Raw genomic sequence first — 25,496 nt, 5'->3', positions numbered from 1 at the left:
TAGATACTTACTAATCTTTCACGGTTGTTACCACCAAAAGAGATTATTTCATTAGAGGTGTCATTTATAGTGTATATAGTCAAAATTTATAAGCATTAACATACATTTCGTTAAGTTTTTCTTAGTAAAGGACTTGCCCAAGCGATATGCGAAGGGTGTTGGAGATTACCTAATTCCTGATGGAAAATGCTGAAGCTGTAAGTAGGTAGGTACCTACAAAAAGATTTGAGCGTGTTTCCTAGTCGGACAGTATAAGGTATTTTTATTGGTATGAACTTGACATCACTTTTTACTCAACACAACAACACTAGTGTTATAATCAGACGAGCAAATCTACAAGATGCTTCAGTGATAAAATCTTTCTAAATATAATACCTACCTACCTAATCTAGTAGCAAATTATTAACCCTGTTAATACTAGGTGTGATTTAACCCACCCATATTATTACAAAGAGGTCTTAAATAAATATCTACTCAAGAACCATTAACAGCTATCAAAATACTCAGAAAGCCCATAAAAACCATATCAGATCATTAATCATTATTATATCTTTTACTAAAACAACTTTGCAAAAACCGGTAGTCGCAAACAAAAGCCGGGAATGAGTTATCTCCCCTCCACGTCTAACCAACCGCACGACAAATGAATTAGGCGAAATAATACGAAAAAAAAAATTACACAATAGCTTTTTCAAACCGGTTGTGGGCGAATTTGTTACTAAAATGTAGCAACATCTGTCTAGAGGGGAGAGCGTTACATCCTTGTTTCTAAACTTGGATTTAATTGCCAACCAATATAGCACCCTAACTTCAAGCTCAAAAGATTGAATTTCGATCAAAGCAATGAAGAACTTAGAACATTCTTTGCCGGCAAGGGTAGAGTTAACGCCATTACTGTCAAATTGTGAGCCAATCGGCGGCGAGTGGGTCCGACCAATCAGCGGGAGCCGCTGTTCGTGTTCCGAATGTAAAATTTGGGGGGAAACTGTACCGTTAAAGTTTTTGTGTTGACTCGGGGAGAATTAATTTGTTTTTGGGTGAATGAATATGGGTTAATGTTAAACGCCTCGTGTTTGTTATTTTATTGCTTGTACTTATTACATTTTAGATACGTTTTCATGTATTTACATGGTTAGTCTTGTAGGCCTAAAAAGGTTATCGAAGAACGGATTTTCTTCACCGTTATTTGTATTGAAGGAAAATAAATAGCGGAGAAAATGTATTTTCTGAAGGGTTCAACCAAAATTTTTCAGTTTTACTACATTGTTAAATCAATGATTGCCTCAACATTGCATACCTATCTAACTGTAGAAATGAAAATTCCTGAAAATATAATGGAAAGTTGTAAAAATTATAAAAAAGATTTCAATATTGATTGATTGAACAAAGCTTGTTCCAGACTATCATCAGTGGCCGTCAATGTCTTTTCCTTCTTATCTCTTCTCCTTCCTCGATACTTTACGTACCTTACCTAATAGGTACCCCTAAGTTCTAAGTTTAAGAGGACCCAGAGATATAGGTAGAGAACTTACCATGATATTAGCAAACTAGAATGTAGAGGGCATCTTCGTCCATTTGAAATGAAAAGATAGGATACCTAAGTAAGCCTATCATATAATTATTCGATGTGTAAATTAGCGCTCATGCAAATAAGCAAAAAAGATTTGTTTCAAGTCATGAGGAGTGCAGTTGCCGTAATAAAACAAAAATTTGCAATCACTCGCTATCCCCAACCATCGGAATGTAACAAATCAGTCCCATATTCCCACATTCTCACACACATCTCACCTGAACCGTAAACCTTACAACTCTGCTCATTTCCCATAAACCCGGCTAAGATCTAGAATGTTCACTTTACCATGAACTAATGGTGTCAAAGGTTTGTCTTTTGTGCGAGTGTGCTAATGGCGCGGGACGCCAGCGTGGCGCCGCCGACCCGCGGCGCTCGCGTGACTCTGTATCGCGACCCGCGGCGCGCGCGCAGCATGCTTCCGAATTCAAAATTCAAATTCCATTTGACAGATGACTTTGATTTCCCAGTCTTGAGAACTTGAGTGGCGTTTCTAAGTCGCCGGAGTGTGAATGAGCAATTCCCAATTTGATGGGAATTTGACGGATCTTGTATTGTGAGGTGCGTTGAGAAGGTCAAGTGGTCGCGATTCGCTTGACTCCGACGCGGACGTGATCGATTGTTCGACGGCTGTGTGAATGTGGTGAGTGCGCAGATTCTGTCAAAAACCATTAGTAGTTTACAGTTCGATGGTTTTCGCGTTTCTTGTTTCATGGGAGTTTTACTTTCTTTTCTACATGAGTTGGCTCTTTCATGCAGTTAGGTATTAATGAAATTAGGTATACATGTCTACATATTACTCATAGAATATAAGTTGTAAGTATACACCTACTATTTACCCACGGTTATGGGATGGATCCTGAGAGATGTCGGCATGTCAGCATCCCTTTTCCCATAAAATATTATCTAAGAAGTCGACTTCCGCATGCAGCAAAATTTTTAATCAACTCATCATCTGGTTGGACCCTTCCTAAATCATGTTAGGTACCTAGGTAATCACCTAATGCTACTGGATAAATGAGTGAAGCCGAAACAGTAGTAAGACCTACTCAAGCAGGTATCTACCTAGTTATCAACTACTAGCTTCTGCCAGCGGTTTCACCCGCATCCCGTGGGAACTACTTCCCGTACCGGGATAAAAAGTAGCCTATACCTTCCTCGATTAATGGGCTATCTAACACTGAAAGAAATTTTCAAATCGGACCAGTAGTTCCTGAGATTAGTGCGTTCAAACAAACAAAGAAACTCTTCGGCTTTATAATATTAGTAGGTAAGTATGGATGTAGTCGAAGTGTTTTGTAAGGACAAATCTAATATGAATATTTTCTTGCAGTATTTCAGCGTTAAAAACTCACAGTGAGACTCACTTACGCACCTAGGTGGGTGCATCGGAGTATTTTTTATCAAAGAATCTTATGAGGAAAATCTTCATATGGAGTAAATGCTAATTTTCTTTACGTGCCCCTTTTTCTTTGTTAACTTTTCAACAATTAGGTAATAAAAAACGAAAACCTCGGACATAATAAAACGCACATTAGCGAACTAAACGCGACGAATTATTTACAGTCCATTACACGCTACCTGGACAAAAAGACCTTAAAAAATCGCCGTTAACTTCATTCATACTTGAAGAGGCTCCTTTCATAGCCTACCTTCGATTGTGAGAAGAATAAAAACTATTGATCGTGCACAAACGCGCGCCACTTGAAAATCTTTTGTCCGCCATATTGGAAAACGTTTTGACATGTGCACTAACGTGTTTTAATTTATTTATGCATTTCATATATAGGTATAAAGGGCTTGCTATGTAACGGCTGCATCGATCGATTTGTGCGGTTAAGACTGTTTTTCAAGGTCTTCGTTTCGTCAATAAATGATTAGCAATTTTCTTAAATGGCACAGAGTTCTGAAATCCTTTCTCTAATGGTCGAGCAAATAGTCTGGATCGTCTAACTTCTTTGTGTTTTACTTGGCTTAGAGTAGGGTCTTAATTTTGCACCTTTAATAGAGAATACCCTTTATCTCACTTGATAGATTTGATAAAATTTGTTACCTAGTTTACACGTACAGCCTTTTTATCGTCCCACTGTTGGACACAGGCCTCCTCTCATACGGAGAAGGATTGAGCATTAATCACAACGCTTGTAAAGTTGTAACCCCTTGCACGCACGTACATCTTGGAAGTCGGCAATATCTTATATGACCCATGCCGTTTTTTAATCTTTCTTAACAATACTTTTAAGTTTATATGAAGGGAGATATAAAACAAACAACAAAATAGAGGTGTAGATATTTTTATTCAATTTCTGCCATAACGCCGAATTCGTTTGTTTTTATACAAAATTAATCTTAACTATTCGTGTCATAGCAATATTGTGAAAATCGAGACACGAGACAAATAATTCCTATTTACGAAAAATCATTGTTTATTTTTACAGTCATTTTACTATTTTAAAGTAATACACTAATTCACATATTATGTCATACAATGTTGGATGCACGGTAGAGTTCCGCCAAGTCCGTAGTTATTTTTGTAGCAACACTACAATAATATATTTTTTATATCATATTTTTGTATTAGGTACTATTAATTGCTCGTATTCTATAACTATTAATGGATAGTTATAAACTTCTATAACATATTAGACAAGGATTTTATGAATGTTAATGAATTTGCAGTCTTAGAGTAGTCATTGCTATGTTGATTTACATTACATATAGTTAATGAGATTGTCAGAAGGCAATATACTCGCTAAGTGCGATACCATTAAAACTGTGATAATTAAAAATGTGATAATCATACTTTGTCACATTGCAAGGATTTAGTAGAAGAGGATATCAACATTTTCACCGAAATAATACTTCTAAATAGAAGTATTCGTTGAAATTTCTATCAACAAACAATTCAATTTTATTAAGTTTTCCATGTAATTTTCTCATTTACAGTCACAATTAACATAAATCAAGCTTCAAATAAAAGAATCAAAAACATTTACATATTTATGAACTAATAAATTTGAATTGGTAGGACACAATATACACGACATAATATTTTTACAATAGGGTTGTTTCCAATTTTCGGAAATCTATTTAGATAGCTTCTAAATAATTTTAAGATCACCCTCTCTTTCATTTTTCGTCTCAAATCTTTTTATTTTTTATGTATTACATGTTTTTCTATTTGTCTTAAAATATTGCTCAGAAAACGCTAGATCACGTGACTGTGACGTCAACGTTGTCTATTCATTCCTTTACATTTTAAAGCACATCTAACTAGAAAAAACTAACATACCAACTAATGGATTTCTTAATTTTAATAATGTATTTTTATAAAATAGCTACAAAAACTATAATATTTTATACATATAGATTATTTTTATACATTTGCACAAAAATAAAATACCTCAAATGTTTTGAGTTGTGTACGCGGAAAAATGAAATGGTGCAAAGAAACGTAAAGTTTGTGTTTATTTATGTTGAGGTTATGTTTGTGTCCGCGTTCGAAAAGATTTGATGCTTTTTCAAAAAACTTAAATTAAATGAATGTCTACAAGGTTTGTGTTGTGCGAGACTGTGGAAATACGACCATTAGTGCTCTAAATAAACTGTTCATCCACGTACCGCTGAATAAAAATCTTGGTTATTGGCAAAGAATTGAGCGACCATAAAAGAGTCTACTCTTGGCAGATTGGAACTATCAGCTTTCATAAATCCTTTCTCCATAATTCTTTAGCAGTTGTATCACTTAAATGCAATTAACACACAGAACTTCACAGAAGCAAATAAACAAAACATTAATTCTGAGGTTATTTCGATATATCTGTCACTGTCAAATACTTATCATTGTCAAATATAGAAAGGATGACGTCATCGGTCTCTTCTCGTCGTTTTTAATGGCGTGACGTCACAGGCTCAAAATTAAAATTTCATAAATTAATTAAAAAATATATGGTCAGTTATAAATAATATATTATAGCTTATCGTGTTTCTAGTTTTGTGAACTTTCGGTGCATTTATTTAATTTTAACTAAATGAATACTAGGAAACAACCCTATTATATAGGTATTTTTTGTGAGAACTTGTCTCAATTTTTACCATTACCACATTCTGTCATTGCTGTCCGCCTCCGTCCGGTAATCGGTGACCGACTTTTTGTAAGAGAAAAGTAAAACACTGAGAGCAATAGTGCAACACTCGTCCTACAAAAAGTTGGTCAGAAAGTACTAAAAATCGGTCCGATTATCTGTCTTACAAAATGTCTGACATGGACGGGCAGCCTTAATCATTATACAGATGTATTTACTCTATCATACAAAATGCTGTCTCTGACAGGTCACAGATATGCGTCTAGAAAATCTTGTTTATTTAACTATTTTTATTATGTAAAAAAAGAACTAATTTTAACGCCACGACCCCCCTTGACTTGAGCCTTGGTACCTTCTGTTGGATCCTGACTGCGGTTGATCACTATTGTACCTATTCCTCGCGTCCCTGGAACCTTGCGTGCTGTAACCCTGGGTCTGCCCATACTTGCCGCTGGAAGAACTGTAACCCTGGGTAGGCTGGCTGGTCTGATGTCCACCGTACTTCTGGTGACCCTGTGACTCGTAACCTCCACTTTGACTCCTGTAACCCGAACCTCCTGAGTTGCCGAATCTGTTCTGGTTGCCGTAACCGTACCCTGACCTGCTTGGACCTTGGTTAGATTGGTTGTAGCCCTGGTTTTGGCTGTAACCTCGGTTGTTCTGGCTGTAGTCTTGGTTGCCCTGGTTGTAGGTGCGCGGGCCGTGGCTGTGGTTGTTGTAACCTCGTCCCTGTTCCTGGCCGCCTGAGGTGAAGCTGCGGCCATGTTCCTGGTTGTTTTGGTACGGTACGTAACCGCTGGGCCGGGGGCCGTATGATTGTGACCGATCTGCAACAAAAGATGTCACTTTAGGTATTTAGGCTGCTTTATTTGTATAGTATCTTTTTTTGGAAAATTTAAAGAGAGGATGTTATGGGTCAAATTAAAAACTTCAAATCCGTTTGAACTTTGTTAAGAGGCGAGCAAATAAAGCCATATTTCCAAATAACCTCGGAGTGAAGCCGTTCTTTATTTTAGAGCTTTAGTGCGGGAATCAAACGCCATCTTTCATCCCGACACTTGCGTGAATATAAACGTTCCCTTTGAGCACAAAAGTCGCGTATTGCGACACTCGTCTAAAAGTCGCAGCGACGCGCCCCGCGCGAATCGCACCTCGAGTGTTTAATCGCTCGCTTTGTCAAGATGTAATGCCAACTCAGATTATGTGGCCCTGGAAGGGAGCTAGGATTTTATCTGATACAGCAAACACCACTACAATGAATAAATCATATATTATAAACCACAATTTGCATATTTTTGGCACAAGTAAATTGTGTAACGGAAGTTTGGTAGTGTATTTCTTGCCATGTTTAACTCACTTCTGTAAGGCTTAATTATTCTGGTATTAAAAACACTACAGTATAATACATTAGCTGTCCATTTCTACAGTAAGAACTCAAATCAAACTGATTTATACAAGAAAAAATATACCCCTAACACATTCTATGACTTTTTGAAACCTATTTAATTTCCCAGCCACATCTAGACACGCAGACTTCATGGCAAACTACAGAGTCGTAATCCTTGCACGTCCAAGTAACTGTGAGCTGTTTGGTACATCAGAAATTTGGCGCGTAAACCGATTGCGCCAAGTGGCTCAGCGTGGCTTCCTGGCTCAGTATCATCTCAAATAGATTACGAATATACTTTATTTGCATTTTGTATTTTTGTGTAATACCTTTGATTCTTTGAGAAGGCATTTGACTGGTTTTAAATCTGCTATGTATGTATGTAGATGTCCTTGAGGAGGTTTTAACCTTTTTGTGCAGTGAAGTGGAAGTTTAAGTGTTAGAGCTAGATGTCAGTTTGTATTGGGTCAATAAATTCTTAGGCCTTGGCCTCATGTCTCAAATATCTAAAAAGGGGATGGATAAAATATAAAGATCATATAAAAAATCTAAAGATTAGATGAGGTTGTCTTACAGCCTAATAAAGCATAGGCAAGTAGTACCAATATTAGTAAGATACATTTCTTACATGAATACTGGAAGCTGGCGTAATTTTTGAGCTTCTGCAATCATCCTCAACTTTAGCGACAAGCAATTGAGCGTACAAGTATTCAGTACAACCGTAATTTGCAAGAGAATAGTCTATTTGTACCTGTCACACGTAGCAGTGAAGGCATTAATAATGGCGGGAGTTGAGAGCGTAACGACGCGCCGCCATTAGCCGGCATTGTTGAGCCCAGTTGGCGCCCAACGTGGGGCACGTACACCACCATTAATTCCAAGTTTATGATTGTGGCTTGTACGTAGAGGGTCAAATTAGTAGTGGCTTTTGTGTGCGCATTATTGGGAAACTTGGGAAGAATCGACGGGCTTTTGGCTTTGACATTTATTTTTATTCGGATGTCTGGAGCAGAGGGAATAAAATTTTTGGTGCTTAAATCACAAACTAATAACACTTTGTGTTACAGGCTACACGCAGTCCATTTCTAAAACAGGAAATACTGTTTTCAAACACCCATTCGTATATTTTAATTACCGATCCTATGAACACGTCTGGCGAAATGTGAGCTATCTTGAAAGACGCTAACACGCTGAAGGCGACAAGACTGTCAAAATTTCCTTTTCAGGAGTTTCACCACGAAATCTTTTCATGCACTCCCGAAAGTTGCAAAGGGCTCGTGACCACTATGTCGTAACTAGCTGGAATATTTTGTGAACCGGGAAAATGCGCTGGAGACAAATTGATTCAAAACATTCTAAGAACTTTGGTGTAGGTGGAATAGAAACATATTTCGATCAGTTTTTGCTTTTTTATACTGATCAGAAAATAAACATATGAACTTAAAATTTGATTTTTCTAAAATAAAATATTCGTTCCAAAGACACTTCAAAAACTTTCAAAAACCCGTACTCATATTTTTGCATAGGTTAGAGTCTACAGAAAATTCAGTGCGAATGTAAGGGCATTCATCGGCAATCAAAAATTGACTATTTCCCAAAAAAACATGTTACACTACAGTGCACAAAACCTTTATGCAGAGCAGTGGTAAAAACTAAAAAATATGAGAGGTAAGAGTGGGTAGCAGACATAATAGGCACCTAATGGTCTCGCGGCGACACATTCAGCTGAGCGAGCGACGTCGCGCGCCCAAATTATAGCACCTTCGCGGAATATCCACAGTAGCTAGTTTTATATGTGTAAATATGAAGGTTTTTATGAAGAATGTTAGGTGTAATTTAAATAGCATATTTTATTTGTTTATTGGTTAATGTCTACCTAACCTATACCTTTTTATAATCTTGTGAATAAAATTGTAAGTATAGTTGGTAAATTTTTGTTGTTTATCTCTCGAAATATTTGAGTTATAGAAGCATATTTTGATTTCCATGTTTTAAGTGTGTTTAATTTAATTTTGAATTTCTGTTAGGGTTTTTCGAAGCCAGATCTTTCATGGTAAAGCTTAAGTTTGATATGCCCTACAATTTTCTTTTATCAATATTTCATCTTTGTCTTCCTTATCTAAGGAAAACTGACCATAAAATCTACCACAAAGTTATATATCCAAAAAAAGATAGCAACATGAAAAAAAAACATTTTTAAAGAACGTGTATTTTTAATAACGTCTTGTCCATTTCTTTTTTATTATTTTGAAGAACGCTGTAGATTGCCAAAGGCTAAGAAATGCCTTTGAGGGGAAGGAACACGAATCTCAAGCGGCCATGACAGTTGACAAGACATCACTCGGGAACATCAAGTGGGGTTGAATATCAACGATTCCGTAGGCATATATTTTCGGAGTCAACTATCTGGATTTCTGTAACTTATCCGTTATTTTGTGATTTGAGATTGAATACAGCTACACTAATATACCTAATAAGGAGGAAACATTATTTGTTTGTTCCTTAAATACTTCGAAACTACTAAACCGATTTGTAATACTTTCACTGGTGTCAAGCTATTCTCTTCCCAAGTAACTGAGCTATACTTTATCACGGTACGGGTTAATCCGCGGGAAAACGACTAGTCATTTTTATGGAACTATTGTCAAAAACTATCTCTAATCGCATATCGACGGATGGATAGGATATAGAAATCCACGGTATTATGATGATATGAAATATCGGTCAATCTTTTTCTAATAATCTTTTGTGTTATTTATACTCGTGGAAAGCTTTGTGTGGCACTATAATCGACCTATTGAAGTTCGGGTATCTTTTGTCCTATCAAATATTGTCTTTAGCTTGCCATCTGTAGACACACAAAATGTAATTGTGAACCTTTAAAAAATATATATTAGATTGCCTTATTCACGCAAATGAATTTCCTTACGTACCCTACATCTTTGGAGAAAAAATATAGAAAACATAGGTATTTTATTATCTACCTATCTACTCAAAAAAACACAAGTAGCGAAATAAAACATTTCACATTTAAAACGCAGCAGCTTTGTTCAACACAAACCTGACAGCTTTACAGGCAACTTTATGACGATAGTCGCGGAAAAAACAAAAATAGTTATTACTGAAATAGGAAACTGACAAGCGCGAGTCGCGATACATCTGTCGGGTTCCGTAGGCCAAACTATCAGTCATGATTTTTTTGTCGGGTTCCGTAAAGCTAGACTATCAGTTTTAGAATGTTTTTTTTCTAGTTTGAGTGTACTCGAATGATCGCTGTTTGATTGGATTTGTTGATGAAACTGTCAGTCTGTATGTTACAAGAGTTGAATAATATTGGTTTCATAATTGTTTTGTTTTATATTTTTGTTGGTCTCAATCTGTAAAGAGTGTGTAAGGGAAATAATATTGAACGTGACGTGTAAGCTTCAGTTGCAAAATTGTTAAGAGGTTCAAAATTACCCAGTCATTTATTTGAGTTGGCATGTCTATTTCTATTTAAAAGCGAAATAGGACTGGCTGAACAGCCAATGTTGGAACATAGAAACCTTCCACTACATTCATACATACAAGATACGAAACCTTTCTTGACAGTCGGACAAAAAGACACATTTAACATTTCCTAAACCACATGAAAAATGACCGCCAAATTTTCTCCACCCCGCGGATCCCCGAAGGTAGCACCGCGCACCAGGTCCCACTTGAGCACGCGCGGCCGCCGCCTCTAATTACCGAGCCGGCGACAATGTGGAGTGGCGCAGACGACTTCGTTTCTATCTACCCTCGCACCCCCCCTGGCCTGTTCCTACCCCCCCTCCATCCAGCCAGAGTCACGTCGTTATGCGTGATGCGTGTCTTACGTCACAGGTTTGTGATTTGCTCTGTGGTTTCAAATTTTTGTATTTTCTTTCGGTGTAAATTTTTTTTGGTGGGAGATTTTGAGATTTTGACGGTGAGTGTAGGGGAGTAATGTCAGGTGGTGTTTGATTTTGATTTTTGGTTTGAAATATGGAGCAGACCCACCACAAATATTGTACAAAAAATGTGGATATTTGGGTCGCCTCCTAAAAATAGAGGTAATTTATGTTGGATACTAGATATGTAGTATCAGTAAAGAAAAAGTTCCTAAAAAATAAACCGTCTTAAGAAAACCTGGACTTTAAAGTCTGAGCCCCGCTGAGCAAGTGTGGTAACGAAAGGTCATTCTTTTTCGGCAAAAGAAGTCTGTACCCTTCAGTGGGATGATAACAAGGCTGACAAAGAACTCAATTGATTGAATAGTACGGAAGACGATCACAAACCTAAGCAACCAGTAAAACAAGATAAAAACACGCACACTATTTATAAACACATCAATCTTAAAATAAAATAACCGTGATCAATTAAAGCTTCCCTTGCTTGGGGTTGATTCATAATTGGGCCGCGTGCACCTCTCTTGTTTCAAACTGACATGCGAAAATCACCCTTACTACCCTTATAATAAGAGTGACTACATGATTTTTTATTTTAAATTAATAGAATTATAATTGGAAGTTTTTTAGAGTGACTTTTGATGGGTTTGTCAGCGTTTGGTGTATTGTGATATTGATGTACTCCTGTAGTTACAAATGGTTTTGGAGTACAACTTGAGTATTATTTCGGAGTTATTATTGTGGGAGGCCTTTTGGTTATTTATTGATCACCATCTAGCAAGCTTCAGTCGATCGCGGTAACTTGCTGTTTCTCTTAAGATTTCAAGAGGAATGTATTTGATCTCGGGTCTTATTAAGAAAGCCAGCCCCACACGCTATTTCATTTTTTTTCGGAAAAGTCATTTTTTAAAATTTATTTGCAGTAAGTACAATTTAAAACAACACCGTATTATTTGAACACTTATTTATCAATAGGTACCTATAACACAAAAATTTGTTCAGCTCTTTTTTAACAAGTTTACAAAACTTAACAAATCTCTTTATTCTTATTGTAAATTCTCGTAGCATTAACATATACCACCAACGAATTAACTGGTCGACAATAGTAACTGATATGCTAGCTAGCAATAAGTGGGCGTATTTGTGTTCCTATTGAAACTTGATATTGACATGCACACCGTTTCAGGTTGGTCTGACGCCGTCCAACACAAGGCGGCGAAGGAAAATATTTTGGTTTTTGCAGTACATATAATTTTAGACGGATAAAAGTATGTTTAGACCAAACGAACGAAGAAGTTGAGTTAAGAGTGTTCCTTCGAGAAATTTTAGTGTTATCATGTATCAAATGCAAATAGACGCACAGTGCCTATACTTTTGTTTCGTTTTCTTTCAAATACATAAGTTAAAGGCGGGGATAGAATGATCATTATTATATTCCATAAACTCATAGAAATGGAATTTTGCATTATGATGAATATACATTGATAACGTATCACAACAGGTGGCTACGAATTTATCTACCATAGACGTAGGCTAGGCCGCAAACTGTAGATCTATTTGCGGGTGCAATATTATTTTATGAGCAAAATTGGCAAAGATATAGGATTTTTTTTCTATTACTTAAGTACATCCGTCCACTATAAAAATGCATTTAAAAACGAATACACACTTTTAAAAATATTTTCGCCAAAAAGTACCTACTCGAGTCCATTCTTTAGAGATAAAGAACCATCACACTTAACACTGCAAAATAACCCACATTTAAAGATCACAAGATATCTTTATCCGATTAGACAAAAAAACGCCTAAATCTGGTATTAAAACACCTGGTTAAAGTACACAAAAAAATTAAAAAAAAGTTGAAAAAAAAAAAACCGACATTGTATCGGTAATCCTCTATAGGAAGCACTTGAGCTTCGATATTTAAAAAAATCCGGCTCCCATTGTTGGCAACCCTCTATAATTATTATTTTCGTAGCTGGCGACACGGAGGCACACAATGGCGTCCCTACGCACTTCCTGTTTGCCCTCGCGCGCTATTAAACGTGAATGCAAGCGATTGGCCAATTTGAATTTCGAATGGAATACATTTGGCGGCTATTGGTATGTAATTTTCTTTTTTCTTTCACTAGTGATGGGTAGTTATTAACTATTTAGAAACTGGGCTGTTTGTTGATGCTCTCTTTGTTAAAATGTTACAGTTTTGTATTGTCAGATAATTGAGGAAGTAAACATACTGTTTTGTGTCTTTTTTGACCGAGCTAAAAGACCAGGAAAGATCAACATACCAATAAGATGCTGTCAGTCGAAAAAAAGGGCCTAAGATGAGAACTTTCAAATTACATACAGCAATTATTTAAGCAGATCAAAAATTACAACAAAATCAGCCGGAGCAACTTGTCGAATTACATCAAAAACCAACCCCAATCCAGATACGATACTCCATTGACATATAACAGCAATAAAATTACACAATTTAGCAGCCTAGAGCTACATGTTAAACCAGCCCCCAATTATCGGTAGCTGAGACTACAAGCCCTTAGGATCATAGGGGCGGGAGACGATGTACAAGCGATTATGTAAGGTACGTATTTCTTATAACTATAGGGTGCTGGCGTTATCTTTTTGGAGGTCTTATGGAAGGTCAAAAAATATACAAAAATATCAATAAATTTTGGAGGTCGCAGTAACGTTCCTAACTTGTGTATTAGACAAATTAATAATATAAATAAATCGTTTATTAATTCCATATATGTACAATATAAGAAGAGACGATGTGTCACCGTAGCGTACTCAATTTTAGATCCCATCTCCCGAGCCTTTTCCCAACTATGTTGGGGTCGGCTTCCAGTCTAACCGGATTCAGCTGTGTACCAGTGCTTTACAAGAAGCGACTGCCTATCTGACCTCCTCAACCCAGTTACCCGGGCAACCCGATACCCCTTGGTTAGACTGGCGTCAGACTTACTGGCTTCTGACTAATACTCAATTCTAGATATGACACTCTATTGATATCTAACACCAATAAAATTACTTTAACAGCCTAAAGCTACATGGAATACATGTTAAAATAATCCCCGACAACCGGTAGCAATGATACATAGCCTTAGGCTAAGATAGGGGCGTTATATTGTAGTGGGAAGAATCAAATGATTTTATTGTGGTGTTCTGACAACTACCCTGAGGCGGTATGGTTATTCGTACCATGATAGGGTGTTAAAGCGATGTGTAATGATAGATCTCAACTAATGTTATGAAGCATTTGTTTGTTTGTAAAGTCAGAAATTATTGGACTGGTCTCAAAAATTCTTCCAGTGTTAGATAGCCCATTTAGTGGGGAAGGTTTTTATCCGGGATTTTTTCGGCGGAGTGTTTAACAATAGAAAAAACAGCTCTTATACTTTATGTCATCATTAGTAGCAGGTATAGTATGCTTTCTTCGACAGGATAGATTTGACTTGAACTTTAATATCCTAACCCAACCCTTCGCAGTCGGGCAAAAAAGGCCAACGCCCTTTACAAAAACTCAAATAAACTACAACCCGTCAATCACCAGTGCATTAACCTTTCACAAATTACGTGCGTTCCCTCCGACGGCCAATTATCGACTGACGGGTGTTCGCGGGGGTGAGGCACGGAGTACGAGAGGGGAGAGGGTAAGAGAGGTCACGTGACTCAATTAAATCGCACGCTCCTTGTATTGTGGGCGGTCGTGACGTGCGCAAGAATTAATTTTTAATAAACTATTATTATTGTACGTATGTTTATTATGTTTGACGGTTATTAGTTTGTGTTTAGGATTATGCATGAGTAATATTTTGTTTGTTTCTTTGTTTGCAGGTTGATTTTGTTTAACGAGTTTTGCTTTGCTTGAATATGAATTTTTAATAAATGTTTGTTTTATTTGGTAATTGTTTTTAGATAGTTTTCCTATGTTCTGCTGGGATGCACGGGTATTCGAGTTCGATTCCAAGGTCGTTATTACCAACAACAAAAAACCGGAAAAGTGCGAGTCGGAATCGCGGAGTAGAGTTCCGTAAAATATTATTGTGTAATAGTTTTCAGTAATTCTTATTATAGCGGCAACAGAAATACATAATCTGTAAAAAAAATACTGTCTAGCTATCATGATTCATGAGATACAGCATTGAGACAGACGGACAGCGAAGTTTTAGAAATAGTCTCGTTTAACTCTTTGGCTACGGAACCCTAAAACACTTTTACAAGGATAAGGATGTGTACTTACTATGATGACCAGCATGTTGCGGTGGTGGTGGCACTGAGCCGTAAGGGGTCTGCCTAGGCAGGTGGTGGCCTAACATACGTCTGCCGGCAGCTTCCATTGTTGCTATCGTGTTAGATCGTACCATACCTGTGGGTAATACTACTTGTTAGCATATGTAGTGCATAGTTTTTAACAGATATTTTGTTCATGAATTAAAATTTTACATCAATGTTCATTAATATATAATACATACTCATACTTATACACTATGTTACATACTCTAAAATTGGTCTTGTGTGAGTGAAATTGTGAAGATTCTGATTTGAGAAAATAAATTCTTCAACCCGAAATGGAATTGGTAAATTGCTTGTCTAGATTGGAATAATAATGAGGAAATATTTGTTTGTACTCTGCAAAATAACTGAACTGATTAGCAAAACTGTTTCACTATTGGGAACTACACTATCCCCGAGTGATATAGTTGTATCAGAACCCGTTCGGCAGTTTTAGCTGCAAAAAATTCTACAACTATGAAAAAAGACGGAGGGACTTTCTTGGCAAAGCACAACTTGACCTCTGATCGTGCCCTACGATTATATTTAACCACAAACTTGTCAAAACACAAACTTAGATGACTAATGGACTTACCGATTTGCGGTCTATAATTCCTATTCTCTTCATGTCCGAGATGCCCCGGCTTGAGCACGCGGGGCGGCTGCACGGCGCCTTCCAGTCTTCGCGCCGGGAACTCCTTGTCATACGAGGGGTCCAGGAACCGGACACAGACCACGTGGTTGCCGAGGACTGGTTGAAGACCTATCACGGGTGATGGCAGCTGGCTGGCGGAGAAATGGGGGTGGTTAGATTTTCATTTTGTAACTATCATAGTAAAGTAATACAAATATTGAAATTGGGCGTAACAGATTAATATTATAGAGGCAAAAGTACTTGTGTATGTTTGTTACATCTTCGCGCGCAAATGGCTGGACGGTTTTTGATAATACTTGGCAGTAAGACATGAATATTTTATCTCCTCCCGGTAGGTAGTTACCACAAGAAGCGGGCGAAGCTCCTGATGGAAGCTAGGCATCTGGTATTTTTTGTAAATTAATTTAATAATCATTGTGAATGGCACATACTAACTTAACCCTTTCCTTTCTGTAAATCCACCAAATGATTTAAACTCACCCTCCAATGACAACGCAGTCCTTGCTGAGCATGACTTCTCCGGTCACTCCGTCACTGATGTAGGGGTACTTCTGCTGCTTCTCTATGAGACTCCTCAACTTGCTGCCAGCTTCACTGTATAAGCCGAGAAGGTAGTCGTAACTCTTGTTAGCAGTGCCAACGTAGAGACGGTCGTGGCCGCGGATGTTGCGTTGTTCTGGGAGAAAAAATATAATTATAGTGGTACATCATGGCCTGTACTAATATAATAAAGAGAAATATTTTTTTGTTCCTTAATACACCAAATCAAATCAAAAATCATTTATCCAACTTGGCTGCAAGACAGCACTTTTTGAACGTCAGGAATTTACAATAGACAGCCCCCAAAACGCCCACCCTTCACCACTTCCTATGTGTTTTTGCTGGGAAGAAGGAGTGGCGCAACAAACTCCCCAGCAATCGAATCGATTCGGCACCGAATCTACCGAACCGATTTGGAAAAATTCTTTCTCTGTTGAAAAGTTGGACTATCCCGAGAGTAACATGGGCTATATATTTTCCGGGTACATGAAGAAGTTTGCCCGGGACGCGGTTGATACCGCGGGAAAACAGCTTATACTCAAATACTTTGTATTCCAAATAGTTGCAGTTCTTATTTAAAAAGTATACACAAAACTTCCGCGTGTGTGTTCCGCTTCTAGCCTAACAAGAAGCAGCTGAGTATCAGTGTTTTATATTGAGCGACTGCCCATTTGACCTCATCAACCCAGTTACCCGGGCAACCTGATACCCCTCGCTAAGACTGGCTGTCAGACTATCTAGCTTGTGACTAGCCATGTATGTTCAAATGACAACCGAAACCACAAGTCTATCGTGCCTTCCGAAACATGGAAGAACTCGCCATGACAAGATGGTCACCCATCCACAGACCGACCGTGCCAAGCGTTGCTTAATCTTACGCAGGATCCACGCAGCTTTTACATAGCCGAAGTTCCTTTAGACTTTAGAAAGATCTACTTACTTTCAGCCTCAGTCAATTCTCCATAATAAGGCTCCAGAGCCTTGAAGAGCCTCTCTTCATCCACGAAGGGTAGCAGAGCGACGCCCTGCCACGCGAACTTCTTGCCGTTCAAGTCGATCTTAAAGTCGATCGGGTAGAAGTCGATTATTGACGAAAACTGTAAAGAAGGAGATAAATTAATATAATGTCATGTGAAAATAAAGTATATTATATAAGTCTACGTAAATAATAAAAAATATTAGTCATAAACAACTGGGATTTCTGTCTGTTGACTGATTATTAAGACTAATGATTGATCATCATCATCAACATTTTGGGACTTCAACTTTGTAAAAAAATGGCTCCTTCAAGAATTCCCACTCTGTACTATTTTGGGCTGTTTTGCTGCCATTTTTAAAAAGATCAAAGAGTAAAAAAATTTTCAAGGACTTTGGGTATTTTCAGAGAGTATTGAGTTACTAAAAACTTGTTTAGTAAATAATCTGAAATCATTGATGAAGTTCTATATGATAACTAGCTTACTCCCGAGGTTTCACTCGCGTCCCGAGACTTCCCGTAGCCGGATGGTGGCAAAAAATATCCTATATAGTACGTCCTTCTCCCAGATCTTTCCTCTAATTTTCATCTTAAACGATTCAGCCATTATTGAGTTATAAAATGTGTAACTAACACGACTATCTTTTATATATATATAGATGTAGGTACTTACTGGATCACTCATTAGCTTGGCCCAGGGTTTGGGCACATGCGTGGAACTGGCGGCCGGGAACACTCCCATCAACTGCTCTAGTGGACGGAACTGTAAGGAAAATGTTGTTTATTTATATGGCAATAAGGTTCTATATTTAATGTCATGTAGTCAGATTTAAGACAAGAATCTATCATGATCCTAGTTGTGTAAGCTCAAGTATCTTATACATTGCGGTTATTTTATCCGATAATATTTGATATTAAAATGGATCTTAAAATAAGTTTGAATGAAAATATATCATTTAATATAAAAATATCTTGGCAAAAAAAATATTCTGCATGTGGTAAGAACATGCAGAATAACAAAATTCAAATTTCAATATAGAAACCTACTGTACAAAAAAAAAACTCAAATAAATTGATGCCTATTATCATAAGTTTATGGGTATGTATAGAATACAAAATACAAGTATCTCTAGGTTTAAGGTTCGCTGGTGTATTTTCTATCTAAATGGTTTAGATGTCCTTGTTCTGTTTAAATTTAAATACAATAAACGTTTTTTTTTTATCTAAACATTCAAAAGTATAATAAAACAACTCTCACGGGCTGCGTCCCCTCCTCGAACTTGGTGCTGAGTCCGCATATATTGACGAAGTCGGAGGCGAAGGGCGCGTAGTGGTAGGGGAAGTACCACTTCCAGCTCGCGCAGCCCTGGTAGTAGTAGCGCAGCACCCAGCACAGGCCTCGCACGTACTGCAGCGCTACGCGGTACCTGGGGGGAAAAGGGGGGGATTCAGTTGGTGGGAGAAGTCCTTGAAAAGTTATAAGATCATTATTATAGGCCTTTTCTCAAGTCCTATAAGCACGTAGGGTGTTCATCATCTCCGGAGCCTTCTCCCAACTATAATGGGGTCGGCTTCCAGTAGGCCTGTTCTTGTTTTATAAAAATGGAGAGTTAAAGAGTTTGTTTCCTTGAATGCGCTAATCTTAGGATTATTGTAAGATTTGAAAATTTCTTTCAATGTTAGGTATTAGGTATTTATCGATGAAGGAGCCTATAGGGCTTTATCCGGGTGCACGAAGTAATCCACGTGACGCGGGCAAAACCAGATCGGAAGAAAGTCTATATTACATAGGTAGATCAAAACCAGTATATGCATTAAGGGTCAATTCCCACTGAAAGAGCAGCGGCCGGCAGCGGCCGTAAGGGCACGGACAATGTAAGAGCGCGGCGCGCCGCGCTCGCGCTCAATCACTTGCATTCATGGCCGCTGCCGGCAGCTGCTCTTTCAGTGGGGATTGACCCTAAAAGTGTAGTTATGCGTTATCCAACTTCGAAGCTAACTGTTTGCGCAACTGTTTTTCCGCAATTTTTTTACATCAGGATATCGCATGTACCTATCGGAGCTACTCGTCAAGCTGTCTACCATACTATGTGCATCTTACCTGAACTCCAAGTTGTCCCTGGCGACTTCGAACTTGCTCTCGTAATACCGCTCCTTGAAGCCCTGCTCCCACAGCCGGACTTCATCGTTCTTGTCATCATCATCGTCGTCATCCAGTCCGGCTGCTTGAGCTGATCGCTTGCGGCCGCGGCTGTCTTGTTCTTGCTGGAAGGAGTTTGAAATTTTAAATGTACATATTTGTACTGGTGAGATTCCACCAAATGTGTTCGCACACAAAAGTTGCAGTTTCACAGACATTTTTGTTAGTTGTTAGTGAGAATAGACCAAAAGAAACATTTGAGTGCATTACGAGCGCCACAGTTTGGCACTCGGGTGGAAAATCGTCATAAGTTGTTAATAAAAGTTTATGTCCAAAACATGCGCTAGGAAGCGCAACGCGACATAACGCTTTATTAGAATTTTTATGTACCCAGGAAACATTTTATTTATTTAGGTTGGCTCTTCAACAATGAGTACACGGTTACATCTATAATTATACATTTAAACATATATCTAAGTGCCTCATCACTTAAAGAAGAGCACTGCATGCACTATAATTTGCACATAAACCTACTTAACTATGCAAAAAAAGAAAAGAAAATGAAACAGTGAACAAAAAAACAAAACATTTTTTTTTTACATTTGGTTACAAACATTTCCTAGAACACTGACAGTAAATAATTTGTATTACAAATGTTTTTATAGTTAAACTTACCGCGGCTTCATTCTGCATGCCGGCTACTCGCATGTTAGCAGCCTCTTGTCTTACGTTCTCTAATGGTTTGGCGTTCTGTCCGATGGGCTGCAAAGAAAACATAAGAATTATTTACCGTAAGGACACTTGTTACACGGAAAATCCCTTTAAATATAATTGTGCAAAAATTTTATATTTGCGCAAACTTGCGCAATATTTTGCGCAAAATTCCAAAGAGAAAATAAAAAAACAGAAAAACTAATTTTACGAATATCTTGTGTGAACTCTCCAAAAATTTTTGCGCAATGCATTTAGAACCTTTTTTTCCTTAAGAGATATTACTAAGCCATTTTTATATTTTACTCACCATAGGCGCAAACTGCGTCTTCTCCAACATTTCAAAGTTGATCCTCTGCTGCTGCCTCTTCCTGGCTTTATCCTTAGCCTTGAAGTTGATCTCGTTCTGATGGCGACGCTTGAAGATCTCGTCTTCCATGTGGCCCAGCTCCGTCATAATGACCTGGACTCGCTCCAGTTTTACATCACCGGAGTCTGTGATCCAGCCCTGGGGAGAAAATGCAGTGATTAGAAGGATATGGAGAAAATTGCTAACATTATTATCTTGATGGAAAATAAGTAAGATTTTTGGCAAAGTTATATTTTCGACATCAAATCATCTAAATATATATCCATGGAGTTTCTTGCGGGTTCTTCTCTATGAGATCATCTCTTCGGAACCGTGCAACTAGTTTGACGTTTCGAAAAAGCTTTTATATGCCTATTTGAAATAAAAATAATTGACTTTGACTTACTAATATTTTATGTAAAGCTTTAATGAACAACATAGTAAATATGTTTTGATTATATAAATGCCAGAACGATTATTTTTTTCATTTAAAGACACAACCTTACACCAGTTTGCACATTAAAAAAAATGTTCTCACCTTAGTCTTATAAACACATTTCTTATACAAATTGACGAGCCTATCAACAGCCCCTTCTCTAATCTCCAAGCTAGGCAAATGAGGCAAGAAGTCATTGCCCACGAAGAAACACATGAACACCCAGTCATCCAGGGCCCTCTCGAAGTCATAGGGGAAGGGAAGGTCAGGCATCTGCAGTTCCCTCTCGAGATACTCCCGGAGAACGCTGAGGCGCACGAAGATGAAGTTGTCCTGGTTTCCGAAGGCAGGGTCTGATCGGACTAGAGCTGCGTCTGGGTTCGTGCCTGTGCATTCTTTCATTTCGTGACCTGGAAAGAAAAATGAAGGCTAGTACTCATCATAGAAATATATTTTTTTTTTACGTCTGCTGCTGACTTAAACGCCTCACGCATGCGCTTGCGCAATAGTTCTTTGTTAATAATTTTGTTGCTTATTGTGAATACAACAGAAACCAACTTCGGAAAAGCAGACTTTCTCGACATTATCTTTCATTCTGTATGAACAAATAATATGCAAGGAGTCAAGTGGCTAACTTCAGAATTGCAAAGTTATATGGCGGGAACGTTACCGAAGAAGTGATGGTTGGTTCACGGGTGGCCAGCCCTAACATGATTTGATCACCTCCCACTGTATATCCCATCCCTATTCATTGCAGTAATGACTCACCAAACTGTCAGCACACGTCACAGGGTCTGGGGTTGTTGGGTTTGAACTCCTCGCGGATGATGGTGAAGTTGGGCTCATGGGTGGCCAGCCCCAACATGATGAGGTCACATCTATATGACTTGTTCACTGCAGTAATGACTCACCAAGCTGTCCGCACACGTCACAGGGTCTGGGCTTGTTGGGCTTGAACTCCTCGCGGATGATGGTGAAGTTGGGCTCATGGGTGGCCAGCCCCAACATGATGAGGTCACATCTATATGACTTGTTCACTGCAGTAATGACTCACCAAGCTGTCCGCACACGTCACAGGGTCTGGGCTTGTTGGGCTTGAACTCCTCGCGGATGATGGTGAAGTTGGGCTCGTGGGTGGCCAGCCCCAACATGATGAGGTCAGCGTCAGCGCCACAGAGTACATGCTGTGTGTTCGGATCGTGGTCTGGTTGCACTGGAAGTGTATAAAAATATGAGTTGTTAGTGACAGATATGTTTGGCAATGCTGCAAATATCCACAGTAGATAAAAAGTAGCTTATAACTTTCCTCAACAAATGGGCTATCCATTGCCAAATACTTTTTAAAATGGTTCCAATAGTTCCCGAATTTGCGCGTTCGAACAAAAGTCTCAAACTGGATAGCATAGTTATGTTATATCATATACTATTTAACTGATGGCAGAAGGTCGAAATATTCTTGAGTTGTCTACACACATATATGCTATACGTGCAGCTACTAGCACAAACTAGTGTACTAAACTGTTAATTACCTCTCTGTCTCCTTATGTAGTCCATAATCTTATGTTCACCCTCTCCGGGCACGTTGGCATCTGACAAGATAACTTTGATGCCTTTCCAGCCAGGGTCATTGTTTAATCTGAAATACAAAAGATTTGCCTTTTAAGACTCGTCTCAAAAATGATACAGACAGCTTTTTCATTAGCCCAGTCCAGTGCTCAAGCTGCTTCTCATTTAGACAAGGATTGAGCGATAATCACCATATTTAAGAGGTATGTGATTTCAGACTTTAAAACAGGTGGAGAATCATCTGTGGAGATCTAAGCCTATGTTCAGCAGTGGATGTCTTGTGGCTGAGATGATGATGATGATGACTCGTACTTGAGAGGCCGGCGTTTTCATCACTAGGCCACCACATAAAGAGACATTGTTTAATCAACTATATAGGGAATATGTTTAATAAATTATACAAACCTATCATGTATATAATAATGCAGGCATTTACTGAGCCTGTCCATAAAGGGGGTGCCAGGCGTGATGCAGTTGGAGTCGAAGTGCGCCTCCTTGGGTCTCTCCGGAGGTAAGTATGCGCCTTTAGCGAGCAGCTCGTCACGGATGCGGGCGATTTCGTCTATCTTCTCCTGGGTTTCCTTGGAGGCGCGGAAACGGCGGGAACGTTGCTGGTTCATCTTCGCTCTCGGTGCCTGGTGGGAATAGAAGCTCTATTTTATGGAAGTACATTATATACCTCGATTTAGAACATATGTACAAGTTTGTACAGTGCAAATTTTCTGCAGTTTTACTAAGTAACAAGGAAGGACTATTTCACCCAGATAATATAGAAATTGATATCAATTTCTACTCATTTATACTATTGAGCACTGTGCTAATTTTTATCCTAATCTGTCATCTATCATCTAATTTGATACAGCGTAATATAGTAATTAATTTAATTTTAACTTTGTAATTAATTAATTTAAGTCTGTAAATTTATTGTATAATGTTGTTTCCTTTAATCTTTTTCTATTATGGGTTTCTTACCTGAAATAAATGAATTTTATTTTATTTTATAGTAAAAATATGCATAAAAATAAATTTATTTACATGCATGTCACTCATTTACCTCTTAATTTGAAAAAGAAATAGAATTTAGTTTAAAACACCATATTCTACTCACCACTCCATCGATAGCCATGTACAACAGCTTCCTGGGCCGCACAATACGGAACAGACGGTCGATGCACTCAAAGATGGCCACCATCATCTCATCCTCATCCTTCGGCGGAGGCTTATCCTCAGGATGTGTGCACGGATGGATGATACCGTTCATGTCCAAGTACAGGTTGTCGAACTCCACCCCATTGGGGTTTGGGAGTGAGGAGTCTATGTAGATGAGCTGGCCATCAACGTCGGTTGGCTGAAAGTAGTTTAGTAAAATAAGAAAAACATACAGGAATGAATTTTATTCAGTGTGCAAACTTTGTGAACTTATAGTTAAATAGAATAGATACATATTATACATACATAGATAATTTTGTTGTGTTTTAGTACAGAAAAGAATAGTTATTGATAGCGGCGGCAGCGGCGGCAACGCAAAACCGGTTTACTGACGCGAGCACTGCTCGGCGCGCGTAAGAATAGTTTGTATCCATATTTTGCTGATTTAAGGGGGATAAAAAAATTAATGATGATGATATGTTCTGTTAATGATTCAGGGCCACCAGTTATTTTTCTGCACTGCTTAAAATTCATTCTTGTATATGAGCTGGTCCTAACGATTCCATTGACATTCCAAGGCGACTATTTCCCACACCTGGAGAAAAAGTAGCCTTTTTTCTGGGAGTAGACTATCTGTGTGTCCAAATTTTATTGTAAGTAGTTTTGGCATGGAAGTGCGACAGACCATTGCTTATGTACATGCATGTTTAGAGATTGGTTGTTGGGCTGGATCCCTAATTGAGTCCTGCCTCTTTTGGTTGTGGGGTGCAGGGTGTTGAAAGAAACACAGTGTTTGGATACCAGATATATTTCACGTAAACCCTCAGAACCGTTCTATAGAACTGTCACGCCTTGCATGCCTCACGCTCTCACACATTTTTGCTTACCTTACATGTGTCCCCACACACGCAAAAAAGTAAGGATTTGGCAGACTTTCACATTTAATATGAAAAGACTAGGGAATGCTATTGTGAATATTATGGGCATTGAAAAAGCTTTCAATTTTCATTTATAAAATAAATCTGACTAACAAGAGATCATGCATGATAATTGTACATTTGAAGAAACATACTTTGGTATTCATTGTATTATTGTACACATTTGATAATAACAAGTTAGAATCACTTGCAAGGTGTATTTTTGTTGGCGCTAGTTAAGGTCGAAAGGAAAATTTCCATTGAAGACTAAAAAATGCACAGGTACGTGCTAACTTCGAATCGGCATAGACATACCCCTCGCATTCCCTAAACGAGGTTTCCGTCAAGACTAGGAAATACCTCCATAATACTATAAAATTATTGAGTAAAGAACCAAAATATGCAAGCCAATTACAGGCAGTATGATTAAACCGATTAAACATATCTTTTTGAGGTTATGTTGTTACCTTCTGTTCAACACATTCCACTATGACGCTGGGGTACTTTCTGCTCAACCAGCGGAAGAAGGCTGGTACTCCCATCTTGAGGTCTCACTTCACGATATCCGGGTCTGATTTTACACTTAGTTTATATTTTGTTACGTATTCAACACAAACAAATCGACGCAGATGCCATTTCAAAGTGAAAGAGACAGAGAAAATATGAAAGTGAGACAGAAAGAGATGGGAGATTTAGAATGGTTTCGTCCAGAAACACACTTTGGTTTGTATCAAATTTAATAGCAAAACATTTTTCTTAACACTTTTGTTTTAAGATTTTCCAAAGATCTAAAATGATACAAAATTATTAATATGTTTAAATTAAATAG

The 25,496-nt window shown here is 38.1% G+C and overlaps 1 protein-coding gene across 2 annotated transcripts; it reads right to left on the bottom strand.

The window, feature by feature from the left end:
* Positions 1-3,848: 3,848 nt before the first annotated feature.
* Positions 3,849-25,325, bottom strand: LOC124640158 (5'-3' exoribonuclease 2 homolog). Of its 2 annotated transcripts, none has more exons than XM_047177823.1 (17): positions 25,135-25,325; positions 23,710-23,949; positions 23,007-23,236; positions 22,565-22,671; positions 22,090-22,248; positions 21,138-21,445; positions 20,561-20,758; positions 20,215-20,301; positions 19,501-19,664; positions 18,658-18,826; positions 18,073-18,162; positions 17,364-17,520; positions 16,364-16,559; positions 15,824-16,014; positions 15,197-15,322; positions 5,626-6,482; positions 3,849-4,631 (listed from the first exon to the last, which is right to left on the bottom strand). In XM_047177823.1, exons 1-16 carry the CDS (start codon positions 25,207-25,209, stop codon positions 5,971-5,973), a joined length of 3,009 nt encoding a protein of 1,002 aa, XP_047033779.1. In that variant the 5' UTR covers positions 25,210-25,325; the 3' UTR covers positions 3,849-4,631; positions 5,626-5,970. The 2 variants fall into 2 exon arrangements, with proteins under 2 accessions (XP_047033779.1, XP_047033780.1); XM_047177824.1 differs by lacking the exon at positions 3,849-4,631 and adding an exon at positions 21,947-21,995 and having other exon boundaries at positions 5,952-6,482; positions 22,139-22,248.
* Positions 25,326-25,496: the final 171 nt, after the last annotated feature.

This window comes from Helicoverpa zea, chromosome 20 (assembly GCF_022581195.2).
Source record: "Helicoverpa zea isolate HzStark_Cry1AcR chromosome 20, ilHelZeax1.1, whole genome shotgun sequence".
NCBI classification, from domain to species: Eukaryota; Metazoa; Arthropoda; class Insecta; order Lepidoptera; family Noctuidae; genus Helicoverpa; species Helicoverpa zea.
Note: the sequence above shows the minus strand (reverse complement) of the source record. Positions and strands in the feature narration are given on the sequence as shown.